Consider the following 17,669-nt stretch of genomic DNA (forward strand, 5'->3'; position numbering starts at 1 on the left):
TAACTCCGTCCATTCCGCTTGATCATCACAATTGCCAGCTCGTTGCAACTACCCATAGAATATCCACCTAGGACGCAGTCGGCCTATAACGTCTCACACCTACATCCGGGACACCCCCACATGTGGAACGCCCTAAAAATGATGCTGTATATTATAACCATTAACTTCAACCTTTTTTACACTTATTCTGATGCGACTACAATACAGCTTTCACCGTCGCTAGGGTTTTCAGACTCGCTAGACTCATCTGTACTATCCTCAATTTCACCAGCCTCGATTTGAGCCTTCCGAATAGCCTTGATATTAGTAAACTTCGAATTAGGGCTCATTTTGACCTTCCTCCGCTTCCTAGCCCTACTAGCCTCAAGCTCTGCTGATGTCTTTAACGCCCAGTCCTGACTACTAGAGTGCGCTTTGCGAGTCTGACTAGGCTGTTTGATTGGTGCTGACGTATTCTCAAGGAGCAGGGGGCTCATAAGGGGTCTAGCTATGCTCGAAGGCCAGAGACCAGTAAATTTCCATCCACTGATAATGTTCTTAACGGTCAATGCTGCTAGACGTGCCTTTCTATAGCAGAGGAGAAAGTTTCTCTTCTCTACGACAGTAGTAGTATCCCATCGGTCAAGGTAACAAAGCTCCTTCTTATAGGCTGCCTTGAGGGGTCCAAAGACTGACTGATCGAGAGGCTGGAGAACGTGGGATGTGTGTGGCGGCAAGAAAAGCAAGTGTATCTTGTTTATGAAGCAGAGTGTCACAGCGCTGGCGATTACAGAGCCACATAGTGCTGTATATAGCAGTTAGTGGGACCAAATGTCAGTAACACTGACATTTCTAGATCTTTTGGTCTATTGGCCTAGGGGCTTGGTCCTCCTCTTGTGACATCCAGCTATGATGGAACCTAGATTATTACAATAGATTAAGTCTCTAAATAGAAACGTACCATTCGATGTATGCTTTGAAAATATAGTACTATATAACTACTAGTCCTTAGGTATAGATTTAGACTAGTGTTACGAACCGTTGGTTCTAACCTGGCCAAAACCAACCCGACAGGCCCTACAATAGGCCATGACGGAACCCCGCAGGAACAAAGCCCCATAAGGACGGAAAGGAACAACTAGGCCCCCGACTAAAGGAAAAGGTCACGTGATAGGGATCACCAGGAGCGACGTGATCCAAGTGATCCAACGAGATCAGTGAAGGAGAGATGGACACACAAGGGACAGGACTCCCAGGCATTTCATAGATAGACAGTCTCTACTTCAGTGATCAATCTAAGCATCAATCTAACCCATTGGTGAGGCAAACTGCCTTAACGACTCTATTCCTGATTACCCTACTTGAATACTTCAGTTACCCAAAGCACTCTACTCCATACGTCAAACCCCGATATTATTGCTTGAGGACTCCGCAGCAGGACTTACTTACTAGCACAAACCCTTACAGAATCTTTAGTGGTTTACGCAGCTAGACTATTAGATGTTTCGTTACAGCAGGTTTCAGGGGGACAGGACTTATTGAGTACGACCCGGAATATGTGATTTCACAGCTGGATATTAAGCTACATACGCCTACACCTCCTGGGAGCTCGTCTGGCGCCCCCTTAATATGGGAATCAAAGACTCCAAATAACCCAACTGTAACGAGGATAACACACGTCTCACAATATAATAGTCAGGTCGTGCAAAGGGTAGCTAGAAGTAGGCCAGTGTATGGGTGCGTATATTGCAAGACTGATTCTTGAAGAATCTAAACTAGGTGCGAGCGTCTCGAGTTCTCCTCTTAAGCTGGGCGGTTCCGGGGTTCTACCGGATCGGGGGCGAATCCCTCCCGACTCAGCTTGTCAGCTGAGACCGGCCCGCCACAACGGCTCTTTCCTTACACCAACCGAGGCGCAATCCCAGTCTGAATACGTTAAAAACAGAATCTTACAGCATCAGAATAGCTCCCCGACGACAATACTTACGGCTATTGACCAATTTTCACGTAGTGCGACGGCTGTTATGCATCGGTTAGTTTTACTTGAGGATGAGGTTACTACACTTCGGAAGGCCAATCAAGAGCTAAGCCGTCGTCGAAGGACTAAAAATCGACAGCTACAAGATAGAGGATCTCTTAGTTTACGAGACGCTCAGGACTTACAGTCTCAAAGGGATATTGAACAGCAGCTACAGGATGATATACGTGTAAGTCGTCGTCGTACGAGACCGGCCGAACCACGCCGACGGCGCTGTAGGATCTGCGGAGAGCCCGGACATAATGCTCGTACTTGTGAGAATGACAAAGATACGTACGAGTAAGAGGATTCCGATTAGTTTGAATTACTATTTTTTAGTTTAGTTAAGTTATTGAAGTTATTCATACGGTGCCAAGAAAAAGTGGCCAACTTGCTTGTGGGGTACGTTACCTCTAAAGGTAAATAAATCATTATTAAGTAAGAGTACACCTAAGGATTCCTCAAAGAAGAAAGACCTCAATAGGAGGATTATATCTTCGGTAGAGCTACCCGTTAGTAACGGAATACTAATTATAATCGAATTTATATCGCTACGTTATGCATAGTGACGACGGGCAGTATATGCCTGCAGGTTTAAGGTGAAGATGATGGAGACGGACAGCAAGATCCTTAACAAGATTATTTATCCAGGAGCGTAATAGAAAGATAAATGAAAACCATCCTGATTCTGTGCGATCTCGGCTCCGAGCGTGCAGACCTGAAGCCGAACAAGGCACCCAGAGAAAGATACACTTATCTGGATACTCTGTAGGGTGATGCCGAGTTCAATATCTAGCGGTGGAGGCGAAGCCTACTGGTGGAATGATGATGAAGGTCCAGAAGGTGCGGGATGCATGAGGGCGCTTGCTTTAGTTGATATTTCTTGCACAGCTGGGAAAGCAAGCCATTGTGGAATAGATACATACTCGCTCCACTCAAGAATTGTGGCAATGTTCAGAGCTTACAGTGCTAAATTGTTTATATACGACTGTTTACCTGAAGAGATCACAGCATCTTTTGTTACTGTCAATACTCACATAATTCGATTACGCGCTACAGACTTTGGTTTCACTGTGTGCTACTGTACAAACCTATACCTTTAGTGCGAATTTGGACAGGACCGTATAATGCGTCAAGCTAGTTGATTCCAAATAATAGTTGTTTGAGGCTTTCTATCTCAGTCCACCCAAATGCGGTTCCTTTCAAATCGCATCCAGTCCACATCAGCATTGAAGATGTATGGTTTTAGAGAATGATTTGGTATGCCACTATTTCGGTCGACAATAGAATTGAGCGCTGCCAGCCTTGTGATGCTTACAGTGGACCGACAAAAGTGTTACGAAGCTGAGCTGTAAAATATGAAACCCAAAGCTGGAACGACAAGGCTTTCAAACACCACCGGATTCCTAAAATACTTCATGCTGTCGATGATGATGACCCATTTCTCTAATAGAACCATGTTGATCCCTGATAATTGATGGCTTTTCGAAATAACGTGAGCCGAGATCCAGAAGAACACAAACCAAAAGGTTGAAACCGCTATTGACAGTGCTAGCAATATGGAAACCCAGCGCCATCAATGAGTGTCCAGCCTTATGCTATCGCAAGAAGGCTCCTCTTCTACGTCTTGAAGCAGATATATCCCCGCGCATCCGGTCCGAGGAACACATGACTCACTTGACGGTAGTGCAAATGGTAGAAAAGGTCGAGAACAAATTGCAACATTCGAACTTTAAATTCTGATTGGCTCCCTCGTGTGATTTATCAATCTATCATGCTGGGTCTGACAGGGGCATTACGTGCTCCACAGGAGAACCCTGGGGAAGAGCGGCCTTTTGGTCGGCCTGGACGAGCCGCTAATGACCGATGTTTGGATCCCAATAGTGCGGGTCTCAGCGCTTAGTCTTGGTTAGCTCTTGGTCGAGTGAATCGATAGGCGGGCTGGGCGGAGGGGTGTTCAACGCTAGGCCAATATGCGAGTTCATTCGCCGGAGCCCTGGTGTTTTCAACAGTTGGACAATATGGGCCCTGTGGGCCATGTGGGTCCTATACTTGCCACTATCGCCACCTAGAACGGCGACCATCCCCACATACCTCTATTACGAGAAATGTGGCGAGGATAGAACATTCCCTACTTATCTATATGCTTCTACAACTTGTCTGAATTAATCAGCAAGTCTACCATTCATTGACTATATAAGAACCCTTTTGTTTCCATACATAGACCCTCGAAGAGAGGACCAGAGTTAGCTACAATACATACAGGTTAGGCATATGTGCCCTCCTTTTGCTCCTTCAACGGGAACATAAAATCCAAGTTCAACCAATTGAGCCAGCCGGCCATGAGAAGAATGTGCGACCGACAAGAGTCCTTGACACAGGTCTTCGGCAAGCAGTTCGAGGTGCATGAGTCGCTCGTTCGTGTTTTCATTGTTGTTCTGTCGGTAATGCGATGACGCTTGTCTCGACATGTACGGTTATATCTCCTAGTGCCGCATGCGCGGCGGTGGCCATTTGGGCGGCGAGGTTGCTCGATCGGCCGCAGGGTTTCTATTTTCGGGCTTTGTAGGAATGATTAGCAGAGGCGGTACATCACCACCATGTTCCAGCTTGCGTTGCTGGGATGTCCATTTTCGCTATATCCTTTCGACCTCTCGCACTGCACTTTCTCAATTGCCTTGTTTCCCCCTTCCCCTCCTTGTCTCACCTTTCCGATGTCTGGGACCATTGATTGCTTAGTCACGGCATGATGAATACCGGAATTCAACTCGCCTGTGCCACGTGGGCCATGGTCGTCTTATCTTCTGTTTTGGTAGTTGCGAGGCTCTATACGCGGATCTATGTCGTCAAGTTCGTTGGCGCTGAAGATTACATGTACGCTTGGACTGGGGTAGGCTGTTGCCGGTGCAATGACTTTCAACGGATCGCATCTGACTTGATACAGCTTTTCCTACTATTCTTCGCCATCTTCATCCAGGTTGCAGTTCACTACGGTCTTGGTCAGAACTTTTGGGAACTGAGCATTGCTAGCTCTTCCGATGCCATATTCTGGTGGGTATAAAACCGCGCCTGGCTTGCCGTCATCAATGCAAATGCTGATCACTACATTTACAGGACCTACGTAGCGAATAGCTTTGCAATCACCGGCAACGCCATGGCCAAGTTATCGATGGGCCTGTTTCTTCTCCGCGTCGTCCAAGTGAGGTGGCACAAGACTGCGCTCTGGGTCGCAGTCATCTTAACGGTTACGACGTCAATTGCACTCACCATCATGCTCTGGAACCAGACTACTCCGGTGAAGGCAAGTTGGGATCCATTAAGAACACCAGGCGTGTGGCATTTCAAAATACAGGCCATGAGTGTCGGACTGGGAGGCAAGTCCTTTATCTCTCGCGTCCATCAGTGGATTGAATTTACTAACATGCTCCCAGTTTGGTCTAGCATCTGTGATTTTTTCTTCGCCGTGTTTCCATGGCTTTTCATATTTTCTCTCAATATGCCCCAACGAGACAAGTTTATGCTTGCGACCGGCATGAGTTTAGGTGTCATGTGAGTCGAATTTTGCACTGAGTGGCCTTGGTGTACGTAAGCTGACAAGTGTGCAGTGCTGGCGCGTGTGGTATCGTCAGGACCGTCGTTCTTTCCCGCTTGGATGTTTTCAATTACACTTGTGAGTACGCTTTGGAATTGGAACGTTGATACACTTGCTGATATATGCTTAGTAAACTTTGTACCATACTTTGCCTGGGCCGGGGCCGAAATCGCTGTTGCCATGGTTTGCATCGGCGTTCCTACCTTGCGACCTTTATACCTCATGACACGAGGAACGACCAATACCTACAGCAAGCAACCGGAACCAAATACGAACGAGTTACCACAGTTCACCATGTGCGACCAGAAGGTGGCCGGACCTTCCTCCCTACGTGATTCAGAAATTTCCCATTCCAAAATGGAGTCAGGCTTAGCAAAGCCGGCAAAGACACATACCAGGGGGCTCAGTAGCAGTGGCGAAGAGATGGTGGGGTCAAATTATAAACATACTGGAGTCATATGGGTGAGAAGCGAGATCAGTGTCCAGGAGCATGACTCGGCAGAATGGCCACTGAAGAGATGAAATGTGAAGCCCACGCAGATATACAGACAGACATAGATCTGATTTTCGACGCAAGTCACCTATCCGCGTTGACCACCATCTTTAATGAAACCCCATATTGAAGAGGCCTTAATAAGATGAGACAACTGCATTATTAACCTGACAAGCCAAACGAGTATTTCAGATGCCGGTTTCTTCTCTAGGCTTGTACGAGCCCTCTTTTTGGGTAACGGCTTTCTTAAGCGTTAATATCTAGCCATTACTAGGGCTATATTAGCCTTTTTCGCTTCCTACGCTTATCTTATACCTCTTTAATCGCTAATAATCTGACGCCTGCCATCTGAACGATGAGCAGGGACACCCCGGTATGGGCTGTGCCACCCTTATACACCCGTTCCCCTTATAATAGAAGAACGGAGACCTGTGCTTGTAACTTTATCTCTCTCTTTCTTCAGTTTACTATTCGTTAACAGAGGTAGACTGATATCGTAACCTTGATTCGTACTTGCAATATCTCTGCCTCGTCACAATCCACTTACTAAACACTTTATTTTAATTATGCTCAACTGCCTAGGAAATATCTAGGGCAATACTATTAAGTTCATTTCTTAAATATCGAGTTTAAACGTTCTATTAGGGATGCGAGTGCATATAGGGATAAAATGTGTGTATTAGGAAAGCTCGGTTAACCAGGCTCCGAAGGCTTCAACTTGATTGACAGGCCAAAGTACTGCTGCATCAATGTCGCCAGCTGCTGTAACGGGGCTACCGATACTGGTACCTTTGACTGCGTTCGGGGCAGTGCTCTTGTCGATGTATTCGCTTTGCCGCACTCAGTGCGGGGAATCGTACGATCGGAAGGCAACGACGATGGGCTGGATGAAAGGGATCGGGATCGAAGGGATCTGGACGACCGTTGGGTGCGGGTACCAAAGAGACGTGATGAAGGGGCTTTTGAAGGGGACCTTGACGGCCGGCGGCTGCGAGCACTTGACGTAGTGGATCGGCTGCGGTAGTGGGTGCCACTTGATCGAAAGTGGTGAAACAGCTGGTTTCTCGACTTAAAGGATTTTTGACAGCGATTATAGCGTCTTGGCGGGGGACTGGTTGGCGAGCTTTCGCGGACGGCTTCTTAAACTTGAAGCTAGGTCTTTGGCGTTGCGGCTGTGGGCTTGATTCCGCTGATGAGGTTATTCGCGATGGCTTGACCGGTGTGACTGGGGCTGTGGGTGGCGTTGATAAAGTTGGCGGCGCGGAATATGGGGCTGACAGACTTGAAGTGACCAAACTTCGGCTTGCAGATTGGCTACCTATTGGCGTAACTTCTGTATGTGTTGATGAAGCCGTTGATCTGGCTGTTATTGCCGTACCTGCTGTTAGGCGTGCATTAAAATACGGGCTTGGGAAGATTTTATTCAAGCAATTGAGCCAACACCTTAATTGGTGAGATCAAAAGTGAGTTTGAAAGCCCTTTGAGATATATGGCGGGCCTAATGGACTGAAGCTCTTTTGCAATTCTGCATTTGGAAAATTACTGCATCGACCGTGGTATTCACTTGATCCAGGGGTGAACTAATGGGCACTGGCCGTAACCGTAGTGTTTGCTAGACTAGCTCAAAGATCTGGTACATTTGGGCGCTAAAGACGAATCTGCATGCAGGTTGAGACACGATATACTATACCTTCTCAAGATCTTCATTCAAAGTTGCAGGGTGCGTTGGGGCAGTCAGACAAGAATGAAAGTCGTTCGAAAGGAGTCATATTAGTACAGATATGTAAAGAGAAGAAAAGGAAAAATACAAATGACTTGAAAACGTAATCAGTCCTCTGCAGAACATCCCGCACGGAGACAACCATCTGTCGAGTGCATGCTGCATTGAATGAATTCGTCCTTGGGTGTGAGAAGGCTAAGCAACCCGTATCGGCGCATTAGATGATGCGGAATGTTTTCTCCTATCGGCATCTCAGCCTTTTCAAGGCTAGAAAGTACAAGCTCTTTCAAAGTTTCAAGTCTGCACTCTACCCTAATCCGCCTAATCCTTTTAGGAGACCCAGAAGGATCAGTGTGCAAGAGAAGCAGAACACTGTGCTCCGAAAGACCCGATGCGTGGAAGACATCGCCCCCAAGCAAGACAACCTTGAACCTGTTGGTAAGAATGGCCGGTCTGTGCTGCTAAAAATCGAATAGAACACGTTGAGACTGACCGTAATTCGCCTGGGTTTACAGTTCTTCGAAGAAGCGATCTGTTGATCTAGCCCCCGAACTTGGAGAAAGCGTGGCAGAGAACCCGCACACCCGCCACTTGAATGTGAATCCGATGTAACGCAGGGTGAGCAGGTTGAGCGGCACGCAGGAAGACTAGAAAATGAGAGCTGTTGGCTTGATATGCTGTTTCCTGTGAGAGTCCGAAACAGTTCTCGATACTAAACAACTTAGCTACTCTTAAGTTCGAGTTTAATATCGTGAATGTGATTCAAATTCTGCAGTCGTACAACCTACTGGTCAAACCTGACGGCGCCTTCCCATTCGGCCCAACCCTATGATATAAATATATTGCGCCGCCGAGGTGGGCTGTCCTACCAGCAACTGGACGTGTGTTCCCAACCAAGAGCATACGTAAAGCTTGTCGTCCCAAGCTCAGCAACACATCGTGGCAAACAACGTGGATCTCAGCCGAGTATTTCCAACACCTCGAGCGAGACTAAGGGTATTCCCACGATATTGTCGATGCTTTCTTCGACTGCCCAATAGGGCTGAAAGTCGCCTGCCAGAGTATTGATAGCATCGCTATTGAAATGTAGAATTCTTCGGGTGTAAGCCTCGATGGCTTGAAGCAGTGTTTGATACTCGCTGTCGGCAGTTGCTCGCGGGTCAAGATCCAAGGAGCGGAAAATTGGAACCATTTAAGATTTCAGGATGATCATCTGGACTAGCTTCACATAGACGCATTTCCTCGCACTCAAAGTAGATTTGCTCTTCGGTAAAGACGAGGCGTCGTCGCTCGAGGATAGCTCCCTGGAAAGTCCAACCCCTGTTTACCCATTTAGGAGACAACACTTCGTTCTGGATGCTACTGTCATGGGTTTTCAAGGACAGAGTGAAGGACAAGAGTGCTAGAGAGAAGTCGGTTGCCAGTCACCAGGTAAGTACCAGCAGTGTAGTGTAGGGGATTCGATACCGACAAGTTAATCGCTGCCCCTCCTCGAGAGAGCGGGTCACAGAAGCCTATTTATACATTGTCGACTATAGAGGGTGTCTACGAGGGGACACCCCTGGCATCATCATGAAAGTTCTACCTGGAATGTCGTCACATACTTTATGAGTTGAGGTTCACGTCAGGTAAGTGATGCTCAGGTCGTAAAATGTCGACATAGAGTAAGCTTGGATTATATAGTCTCTTCGAAGCCCTACTTGAGGCGTTAATGGAATTTGGCAATGACATTGTAGCGCAAGTTCCATTGTGGTCAACAAGCATATTTCAAATGTGGCTGGGCAACACTGGCACCCAGAGGAGTGTAGAGGTGTGAAAGGAGAGCCTCAAGCTCTCACCCAGTAGCAAGTTTGGAAATATGAGCCGGCTCTAACCGTCACCGAAGGGTCATATGCCGGGTCTCTTCATTGGTTCTGGCCTAGGCAGTGTGGGTAGGTAAACTCGTGAGGCCAATATCGAATGGGCTGCGGTCTGAAACAGCTGCAATGATGGACTCGTGGATCTTATCTGATAATGCAGATCGACACTCTCAGAGATCATAAATAAAATCTGGCTTAGCTGCCGATATGAAAAGTCGCATTGGGCCTCACAGGCTCGGGTACGTGAACCGCATAGCGGCCTCGGGTTATTGCGAAGACTCAAGAGGTTCATCCTCTGGTGCTAGAGTAGGATTTGATTACGAGAAACTTGTTGACGAAATTACCCAGGCAAAATCAGGGCCTATATGGGCGATGACGAACGTTGTATTTGTTGGCGGGATTGCGAAGCCCCAACCCTGGAGTACCTGGTGAGGCAATTGACTCAGTTGTGGAAGCCTTTCTTCGAGACAGGCGAAGGCGAGCTGGGCACGCCAAAAAAATACCAACATAGAATTTCATGATAGACTTAGTACAATAGCTGGGCATGTGGGAATTTGTGGCCTCAGGTGTTCGGGGTACGAGACTGGCAGGCACGCGTTGTATATTTAGGGATGGTCACTTCGCTGGTAGATAAGTCCCGATTTGAGCCTCGCCCACTTGGGTCGGTGACGAGTCGCGGGTTCGAATCCTGCAGCTGACACACAAGGGGGTTTAGTCAACCCTTACGGCGCGCTGCCCACCTTGTTGACTTCGCCTACCTAGCGATAATAGGGAGATTGGTGCAGTTTAGGATTACGAGCATCCTAGCCAGTCGACCGTCAAGCACTACGTCGGCGGAATATAACTCGACAGCCGGTCCAGAATTCGAATCGTTAATCCGGCCCCTTATCGGACCTCGCCTATCCGATAACGCTCGTCGGCGAACCCGTCCCCTCACGATAGAAGGCGCGCAGCACGCCCCCTCGCCGCGATTCTTGCGAGCGTCTAGACCACGTTACGGTCTATCCACTTGAGCGTATGGTTGAGATGTATACGCTCGACGAGAACCCCAATTAGCAGATACTACGACTTGTCGCGACAAAAAATAGTCGAGCATCTTCTGCACATCAGCAGCATCCCACCCCTGAGGACGAATTTAAGTGCCACATTACCACACTTATCGGTAGTTCAGGCAGGGGTTGTAGCACAGACTTAGGGAGGGACAGGAGGTTTAGTAGTCGTTTGGCTACAAGTTTACCTGTATAACCGCCCGACGCGGCTTAAGGGCCCGCTATATCATCTATAGCCCCTTAAGGGAGTACTTGTAGAGGTACCGAGGGTTAACACCTACGGCGTATTTAATATTATTTTATTTAGGGATCCCTCAGGGCCAACTTGGAATTGGTCCCTTACGCACCATCATAGTACCAATACAGCCCCTCAGACTTGGATTCCGACAGTGCACCGCTAAACACAATTGCTTACTTGTGTAAAGTAGACCAGTACTCAGTTAAGCATAGGGCAATAGACTAACAAGATTTCACAATTAACGTCCCACACCTACATCCGGGACACCCCCACATGTGGGACGCCCTAAAAATGACACTGTATATTATAACCATTAACATGAATGTACACCGAGCTGGCCACCCTTACATAACCTCGCATAGAAATTTTACGATAGTAAAACCACAACGCCGTAAATCAATTGAAACTACTCTGAATCTTCCTCTCCAGAAGATGGCAATGCGATCTTACAAGTTCGCGCATTATGCCCAGTCCCGTTGCAAATACCACAGCGCCTCGGACGCGTTTTTACGCGTTTGGAGGGTGCTTCGGGGGACTTGGTACGTTTTTGCCGCTTGTCGGAGACTAAGTTTTTGGTCATTTTTGAGAGCTTGAAGGGCTAGCATTAAGTCTGCTTCGTTGTATGACTTTGCCATAATTGGTTGTTGAGAAAATCAAACATTAAGTTGGCCGGTCGCGTTGGCGCATGAAAGTGGCCAGCTCGGTGTACATTCACGTTAACTTCAACCTTTTTTTACACTTATTCTAATGCGACTACAATACAGCTTTCACCGTCACTAGGGTTTTCAGACTCGCTAGACTCATCTGTACTATCCTCAATTTCACCAGCATCGATTTAAGCCTTCCGAATAGCCTTGATATTAGTAAACTTCGAATTAGGGCTCATCTTGATCTTCCTCCGCTTCCTCGCCCTACTAGCCTCAAGCTCTGCCTCTATTGCCTCAATCTTTCGCTGTGCGACAGCTAATTGGTAGTCCTTCTCATTAAAGCCCTTTTAAACTTTCCGAAAGAGTAGCCGCTGGGTATTTGGATCACTATCAAGCTTGCTGAATAAACTGAGTTGACCTTGGAGCTCATCTCTCCTCTTAGGCGTTGACCAGGCTACTGCTGATGTCTCTACGCCCAGTCCTGACTACCCTTACTATCAGAGTACCCTTTGCAAGCCTGACTAGGCTGTCTGATTGGTGCTGACGTATTCTCAAGGAGAAGGGGGCTCATAAGGGGTCTAGCTATGCTCGAAGGCCAGAGACCAGTATATTTCCATCCACTGATAATGTTCTTAGCGGTCAATGCTGCTAGACGTGCCTTTCTATAGCAGAGGAGAAAGTTTCTCTTCCCTACGACAGTAGTAGTATCCCATCGGTCAAGGTAACCAAGCTCCTTCTTATAGGCTGCCTTTAGGGGTCCAAAGACCGACTGATCGAGAGGCTGGAGAACGTGGGATGTGTGTGGCGGCAAGAAAAGCAAGTGTATCTTGTTTATGAAGCAGAGGTACATAAACTCTGTCGTTTCGTGGCTACTATGCCCATCTAGGATAAGTAACCTAGGTTAGTCTCTTCAGGGTCCTCTGATTGAGTCAAAGGAATAAAGATCTTTTGTAGCTACTCAATAGCCGTAGAGTCTGACGTCCACCCATTCTCTGTTGCTGTAAACCTCCAGGCTTCGTATGGAGTCATGTCCAGAGGAAACCACTGCTGCTGGACAGACTTCCCCTTGTATATCACAAGTGGGGGTAGTGCAGTACCAGTCGCAGAGATACACTCTATAAGAGATGTCCAAGCTCGAGATCCAGGCTGTTTCTTCCGTATAGACCGAGTCTCAGATGATCCTAGAACAAGACCATTTGATTCTCTACCTTCTAGAATACCTGTCTCATCCATATTGTATCGATTCGAGGCCTTAATAGCTTTGATCTCAGGGATAGCGAGGTATTTGAACCATTGCCTGATCACATTAGCTGAGGCTCCATTAATACGCTGGGAATCGATAGCTCTGCTTCTCTGGACCTTGACTGAAGGGTTCCTCTTGATAAAAGCCTGGGCCCAGTTCTTTCCAAGTGGTTCGGTATCTCCGTGGATCTGTAGGATACGCTCGGCGAAGTCTTTGAGCTTTTGATGGGTTGTGGGAGGCCTAGGGCAGCCTGGATTCGAACCATTCAGCCAGATGAGATTCCTTGGCTGGAGAGAGCCTCTGGTAGTCAGCGAAGGCTATATCTCTTGACTGGGCTCCCTGAATCCGTCGTGAAAGAGTAGACCTTGGGACACCATGCTTGTGAAGGTCAACCCTCGCAGACTCACTACAACCAGGTGACTTACAGCTGGAACACCTGCCATGGCAGTGCCAGATGGGAAGCCAATCATAACCCTTGTAGGAGCCCCGCCAAGCGTGGACGACTTAGTCGCGCTCCCTCAAACCTAAGTTGTCATCTTCTTTCCTTCGCTCCTTAGAGTAGAATCTTCGTCGATAGCACCTAATCGAGGTCTCTACCAATGCGATGCAACCCAGGTCGTGACAATGCTCATATGCTGCTTTTCGGAGGCTTTGACCGGTAGCTATTGCTTGAAGAGCTCGATAAATATCATCTTCGGTATATTGACTCATATTAGTGTAAAGAAGACGTACGTAAAAATTTAGTAACGATTGAATCGATATTGGTAAAGAAAAAAGAGGTTGAAGTTAGAGGCTAGCTGTGTTAATGAGGCATTTTTGAGTGTCCCACATGTGGGTGTGTCCCGGATGTGGGTGTGGGACGTTAACCTTCAGGCACAAACTTGAATCCGATATGCTACTATAACTTTTCAGAGCTAGTATAAATACCAGATGATCGCTGCAAAGGCAATTACTATCCTACAATGATAATCCTTCAGCAATTAGTGAAGGGCAACAAGCCGTTTGGGTCTTCGCCTTGAATCTGCCATACTGTTTTCTTTCGAAATGCAAGGACCAGTCGTGTTGCGTCATTGGCCCGGCAAAGCTTCGGCAGGCGCATTAATAGAACTAACTCGACCTTGAAAATTGAACGCGCTCGGTTCCTCTTGCCAACTTCATATGCATATCACCAACAGCCACTCCTACTACCCAACTATTCCCCTTCTCGTCGCCGACACGCTGCCATGTCGCGTTATAGGCCGTCAGGCGGCCAACAGCCGCGAAACGGCAATGGATATCCAAGCTACGACTCGTACCAGTCGTATGGACCTCCGCCGCCGTCACCCCAGCAGTGGAACGATGGTCGCAATAGCGATCGCTACCTTCCAGAGCAGCGCGGTGATCACGGCTTTCGTGGACCCTTCTCTGACTTGCGTAGACAACAAACCCAAGACTATGGTCGCCGCGATAACCGTGATCAGCGCGACGACATTCGTCCTCCCCAGGGTGACTTCAACTTCCGCGTAGAGCGTCCCGCCGGAGTTGAAGGTAGCTACGAGTCCTACAGGCCATCTGGTCGAGGCGATCGTGGAGATCGATTTGACTCGTACCGACCCCAACAGCCACCGCACGGCAACGCTGGTCGCCATAATAGAGGTGGTTACCAAGGCTCGAACCCGCGTCGCGGTGGAGCGCGTGCACCTTACCGTCCTCCCAAGGCTGCCGACCGTGCCATCTTGCACCAGAAGCATGATGAAGAGGCAGAAGTGATGCTAGGGGACAGGACAGGAAAAGCCAGATATCGCGACGTTGATGACCTCTCAGATGATGCCGATGCTGCTATGGACATTAGTGGTGCCGATTCAGCATCAGACACTGCAGAGCCCGCAAACAAGCGTGTGCGTCTGACATCCAACACATCCAACCTTGATCAGCCGCCAAAGTGGTCAAATCCAGACCCGTACACTGCACTTCCTCCGCCTGATGAGACGACGCGTAAAAAGGTGGACGTCGTGCAGCTTATTCGCAAAGCGCGAGTCGAGCCAGAATCCAAGACTTCTGCTTCAAAGGAAGCTGCGGATTTTATTTCTTGCGATTTTTCTGACGAAGAAAGCCACATTCCTAAACACCAGGCAAGCAACAGCCTTGCTGTTTCTAACGCACCCACAGGACCCCGGGCTGGTTTATCCGCTCTTCCGCCACGTCCAGCTTTGTCTCATCAGAGCAAAATCAACACGCCCCTTGATGGCCCCAAATCTAACACCACCCAGGTTCACGATCTCAATTCTTCATCATCCAAGTTTCCGCCCGTGAAGAAGTCCGTCGACCTGACACCTTCCACTTCCCTCGGCAACCGAAAGCGCACCCACGACGATCAGATCAAACTTCCGCATGCGCTGCTTCCAAAAGTCAACAAGATGCCTGTTGGCGGTGCCATCGTGCCTATCTGGCGACCTCGGAAGGATGAGGACCCCTGTCCATGGGCTGAAAATGACCACTCTGAAGATCCTATTCCCGCTGTCCGGTGAGTTTAATCACATCCAGTTCACATCAGCCGACCAATACTGACCATCCCAGGTTGCACAAAGAACTCATTGACTTTCATGAGTATGTTCGACCTCGTGACTTTGAGCATCGAATGCGCCAAGAGATGGTTGACAATCTTAACGCCCTTGTCAAACGCAAATGGTCTGATGCTACTGTTCTCGCCTTTGGCTCGTTCATGTCTGACCTGTACCTGCCAACTGCTGATATGGATCTCGTGATTTGTTCCAGGCGATTCCTCAATGGAGGAAAGCCGGTGTTTGCAACTAAGAACCATATCTTCGCCTTGCGATCGTTCCTTCAAGGCTTCAAAGTAGCGTGGGAGAACCAGTTTGAATGCATCACAGGTGCCAAAGTTCCCTTGCTGAAGTATTGTGACTTAGGCACCGGGCTCAAGGTTGACATCTCTTTTGAGAACACCGATGGCGTGAGAGCCATACAGACATTCCTGAAGTGGAAGGAAATGTACCCAGCAATGCCAATTCTGGTTTCTGTCATCAAGCACTTTCTCTGCATGCGAGGGATGAACGAACCTGTTAATGGTGGCATTGGCGGATTCTCAGTCATCTGCTTGGTAGTTAACTTGCTCAATCAACTGCCAGAAGTGCAAAGCCGAACTATGGTACCCGAACACCACCTGGGTCAAATCCTGCTCCAGTTCTTCCACTACTACGGCAAGGAGTTTAGGTATGAGACGGTCGCCATACGCATGGAGCCTCCTGGTCAAGTCAATAAGGTACGTTGTCCATTTCCCGACTCCGTATCGATTTCTGCTAACAACAATAAGAACGACGTCGACAGTCTTGTATACAAGAACATGGATCGCCTGTCCATCATTGACCCCAATAATCCCCGGAACGATATCTCTGGTGGCTCGAAGAACTTCCCCAGCATCAGTGACAACTTCTCCAAGGCTTACGACACTCTGCAGCAAAGGATGAGCGAGCTCTCTCGCACGGAGAGGAAGGTCCACGGATATAACACAATCCTTGCCACTCTCTTCGCCGGGGATTACTCCACCTTCCGAACCCAACGAGAATACCTCCGGTCGCTTGACAGAGGCGCTGGGCTTCCCAGTCTGAGCCATAAGGGATCTTACTAGGACAGGATCATTTGGTAACGACTCGACACGGGAATCCCCGGCAGTAAGGTCCATCCTATGTTGGCAATAACAATGATGATGTTGCTGCCCTCCGGGGCACCAGGAGAATTCCGCTCCGCATGCGGTTTCAAGCCAAAAGCAAAAACCTTTGTTATCGCCCAATACCCAATAGCATGGGTGATGCTGGCGAAACGATTAGCCTCAACGAAATACACAACGGGACAAGAGTTATAAACGGAAAAGGACGGAAACGGCATCGAATGACCCACGGCGTTTTCGGACTGACGGACGGCATTCATCATGATACCCATTACGCTTGCTTACTCGCATTGTATTGCATTTTATTCCTGCCGCGTTTACATCTCGTGCACTGGCGGTCGCGTGTAGCATAGAAGGGAGACACCGTCATTGGCTTCTCCCTGGCATCTATTCCCCTTGCTCTGAGACGCCATGCGAAGTGTCGTGGCAACAGCCGAGTGGCAAGGGAATCAATCGAGACTTACTTTTACAGCCCTTCTCCTTGTTCAGCATCCATCTCCAGTGGAGTGGACACCCGTGACTGACTGATCGAGCTGACCCGATGGCTATAGATTACACATTTTCATGGTTACAGGTGGCACTCGCGTTCTCAAGAGGCGCTGAGTCGCACGTCCCCGCTAACATCATAGGACGGATATGCTTAATTGCTCATTCGATCGACTGCAATGTGTGGACTTGCAATTGCAAACCTGCTCGCAGTGAGTCAAGTCGCAGTCGCATCGTGTCTCCAAACACCACCGTTTTCTCACTGCATACTGGGATCTTCCTGGATGTAGAGAGGATATTAGAGTGGAGGGTTGCTTCCAGATCGACCGGTCGAGAACACAACGCACAGAATATTTACTGAACCACTATCTTGGGACCCTGACTGGGACATTAGCCTTTCGCACCGCATGCATCCCCATCTCACGTGCTAACATGTCAACAAACGTCTGCCAGCATGCGTTGTCCAGCTCGGAACCCCTGCCGTCGGGCGATTTGTCAACAGCGAGCGCATCGCCTACCGACGAATTAGGAGCGTCTCCTTGTTGTACAATGACCCTCAGCAGCAAGGCGTTCGGGAATGCGACTGGCCCAGACTCAGCATTGGACGTAACCAATTATTCCGTTCGTCACACCACTCTAATATTATGAATTTTTGTTTGTGCGACGTAATCCGACGGCCATG

General features: G+C 48.4%; 2 protein-coding genes across 2 annotated transcripts; both read left to right on the plus strand.

Annotated features, from left to right (window-relative positions):
• The first annotated feature begins 4,605 nt into the window (after nt 1-4,605).
• BCR38DRAFT_33745 (uncharacterized protein) lies at nt 4,606-5,633 on the plus strand. The gene is made up of 4 exons (XM_040855537.1): nt 4,606-4,886; nt 4,941-5,047; nt 5,111-5,370; nt 5,428-5,633. Exons 1-4 carry the CDS (start codon nt 4,743-4,745, stop codon nt 5,547-5,549), a joined length of 633 nt encoding a protein of 210 aa, XP_040713484.1. The 5' UTR covers nt 4,606-4,742; the 3' UTR covers nt 5,550-5,633.
• Nucleotides 5,634-14,060: 8,427 nt separating this feature from the next.
• BCR38DRAFT_347391 (uncharacterized protein) lies at nt 14,061-16,462 on the plus strand (the record flags this gene model as incomplete). The annotated part of the gene is made up of 3 exons (XM_040856342.1): nt 14,061-15,340; nt 15,394-16,096; nt 16,148-16,462. 3 exons carry the CDS (start codon nt 14,061-14,063, stop codon nt 16,460-16,462), a joined length of 2,298 nt encoding a protein of 765 aa, XP_040713485.1.
• Between the last annotated feature and the right edge of the window lie 1,207 nt (nt 16,463-17,669).

The sequence above is a fragment of the Pseudomassariella vexata genome (assembly GCF_002105095.1).
Source record: "Pseudomassariella vexata strain CBS 129021 chromosome Unknown BCR38scaffold_10, whole genome shotgun sequence".
Taxonomy (NCBI): Eukaryota; Fungi; Ascomycota; class Sordariomycetes; order Amphisphaeriales; family Pseudomassariaceae; genus Pseudomassariella; species Pseudomassariella vexata.

Coding starts and splice junctions, on each gene's coding strand:
- BCR38DRAFT_33745 (XM_040855537.1), top strand. CDS start 4,743: ATGATGAATACCGGAATTCAACTCGCCTGTGCCACGTGGGCCATGGTC. Junction 4,887..4,940: donor ACATGTACGCTTGGACTGGG/GTAGGCTGTTGC, acceptor GACTTGATACAG/CTTTTCCTACTATTCTTCGC. Junction 5,048..5,110: donor TCTTCCGATGCCATATTCTG/GTGGGTATAAAA, acceptor CTACATTTACAG/GACCTACGTAGCGAATAGCT.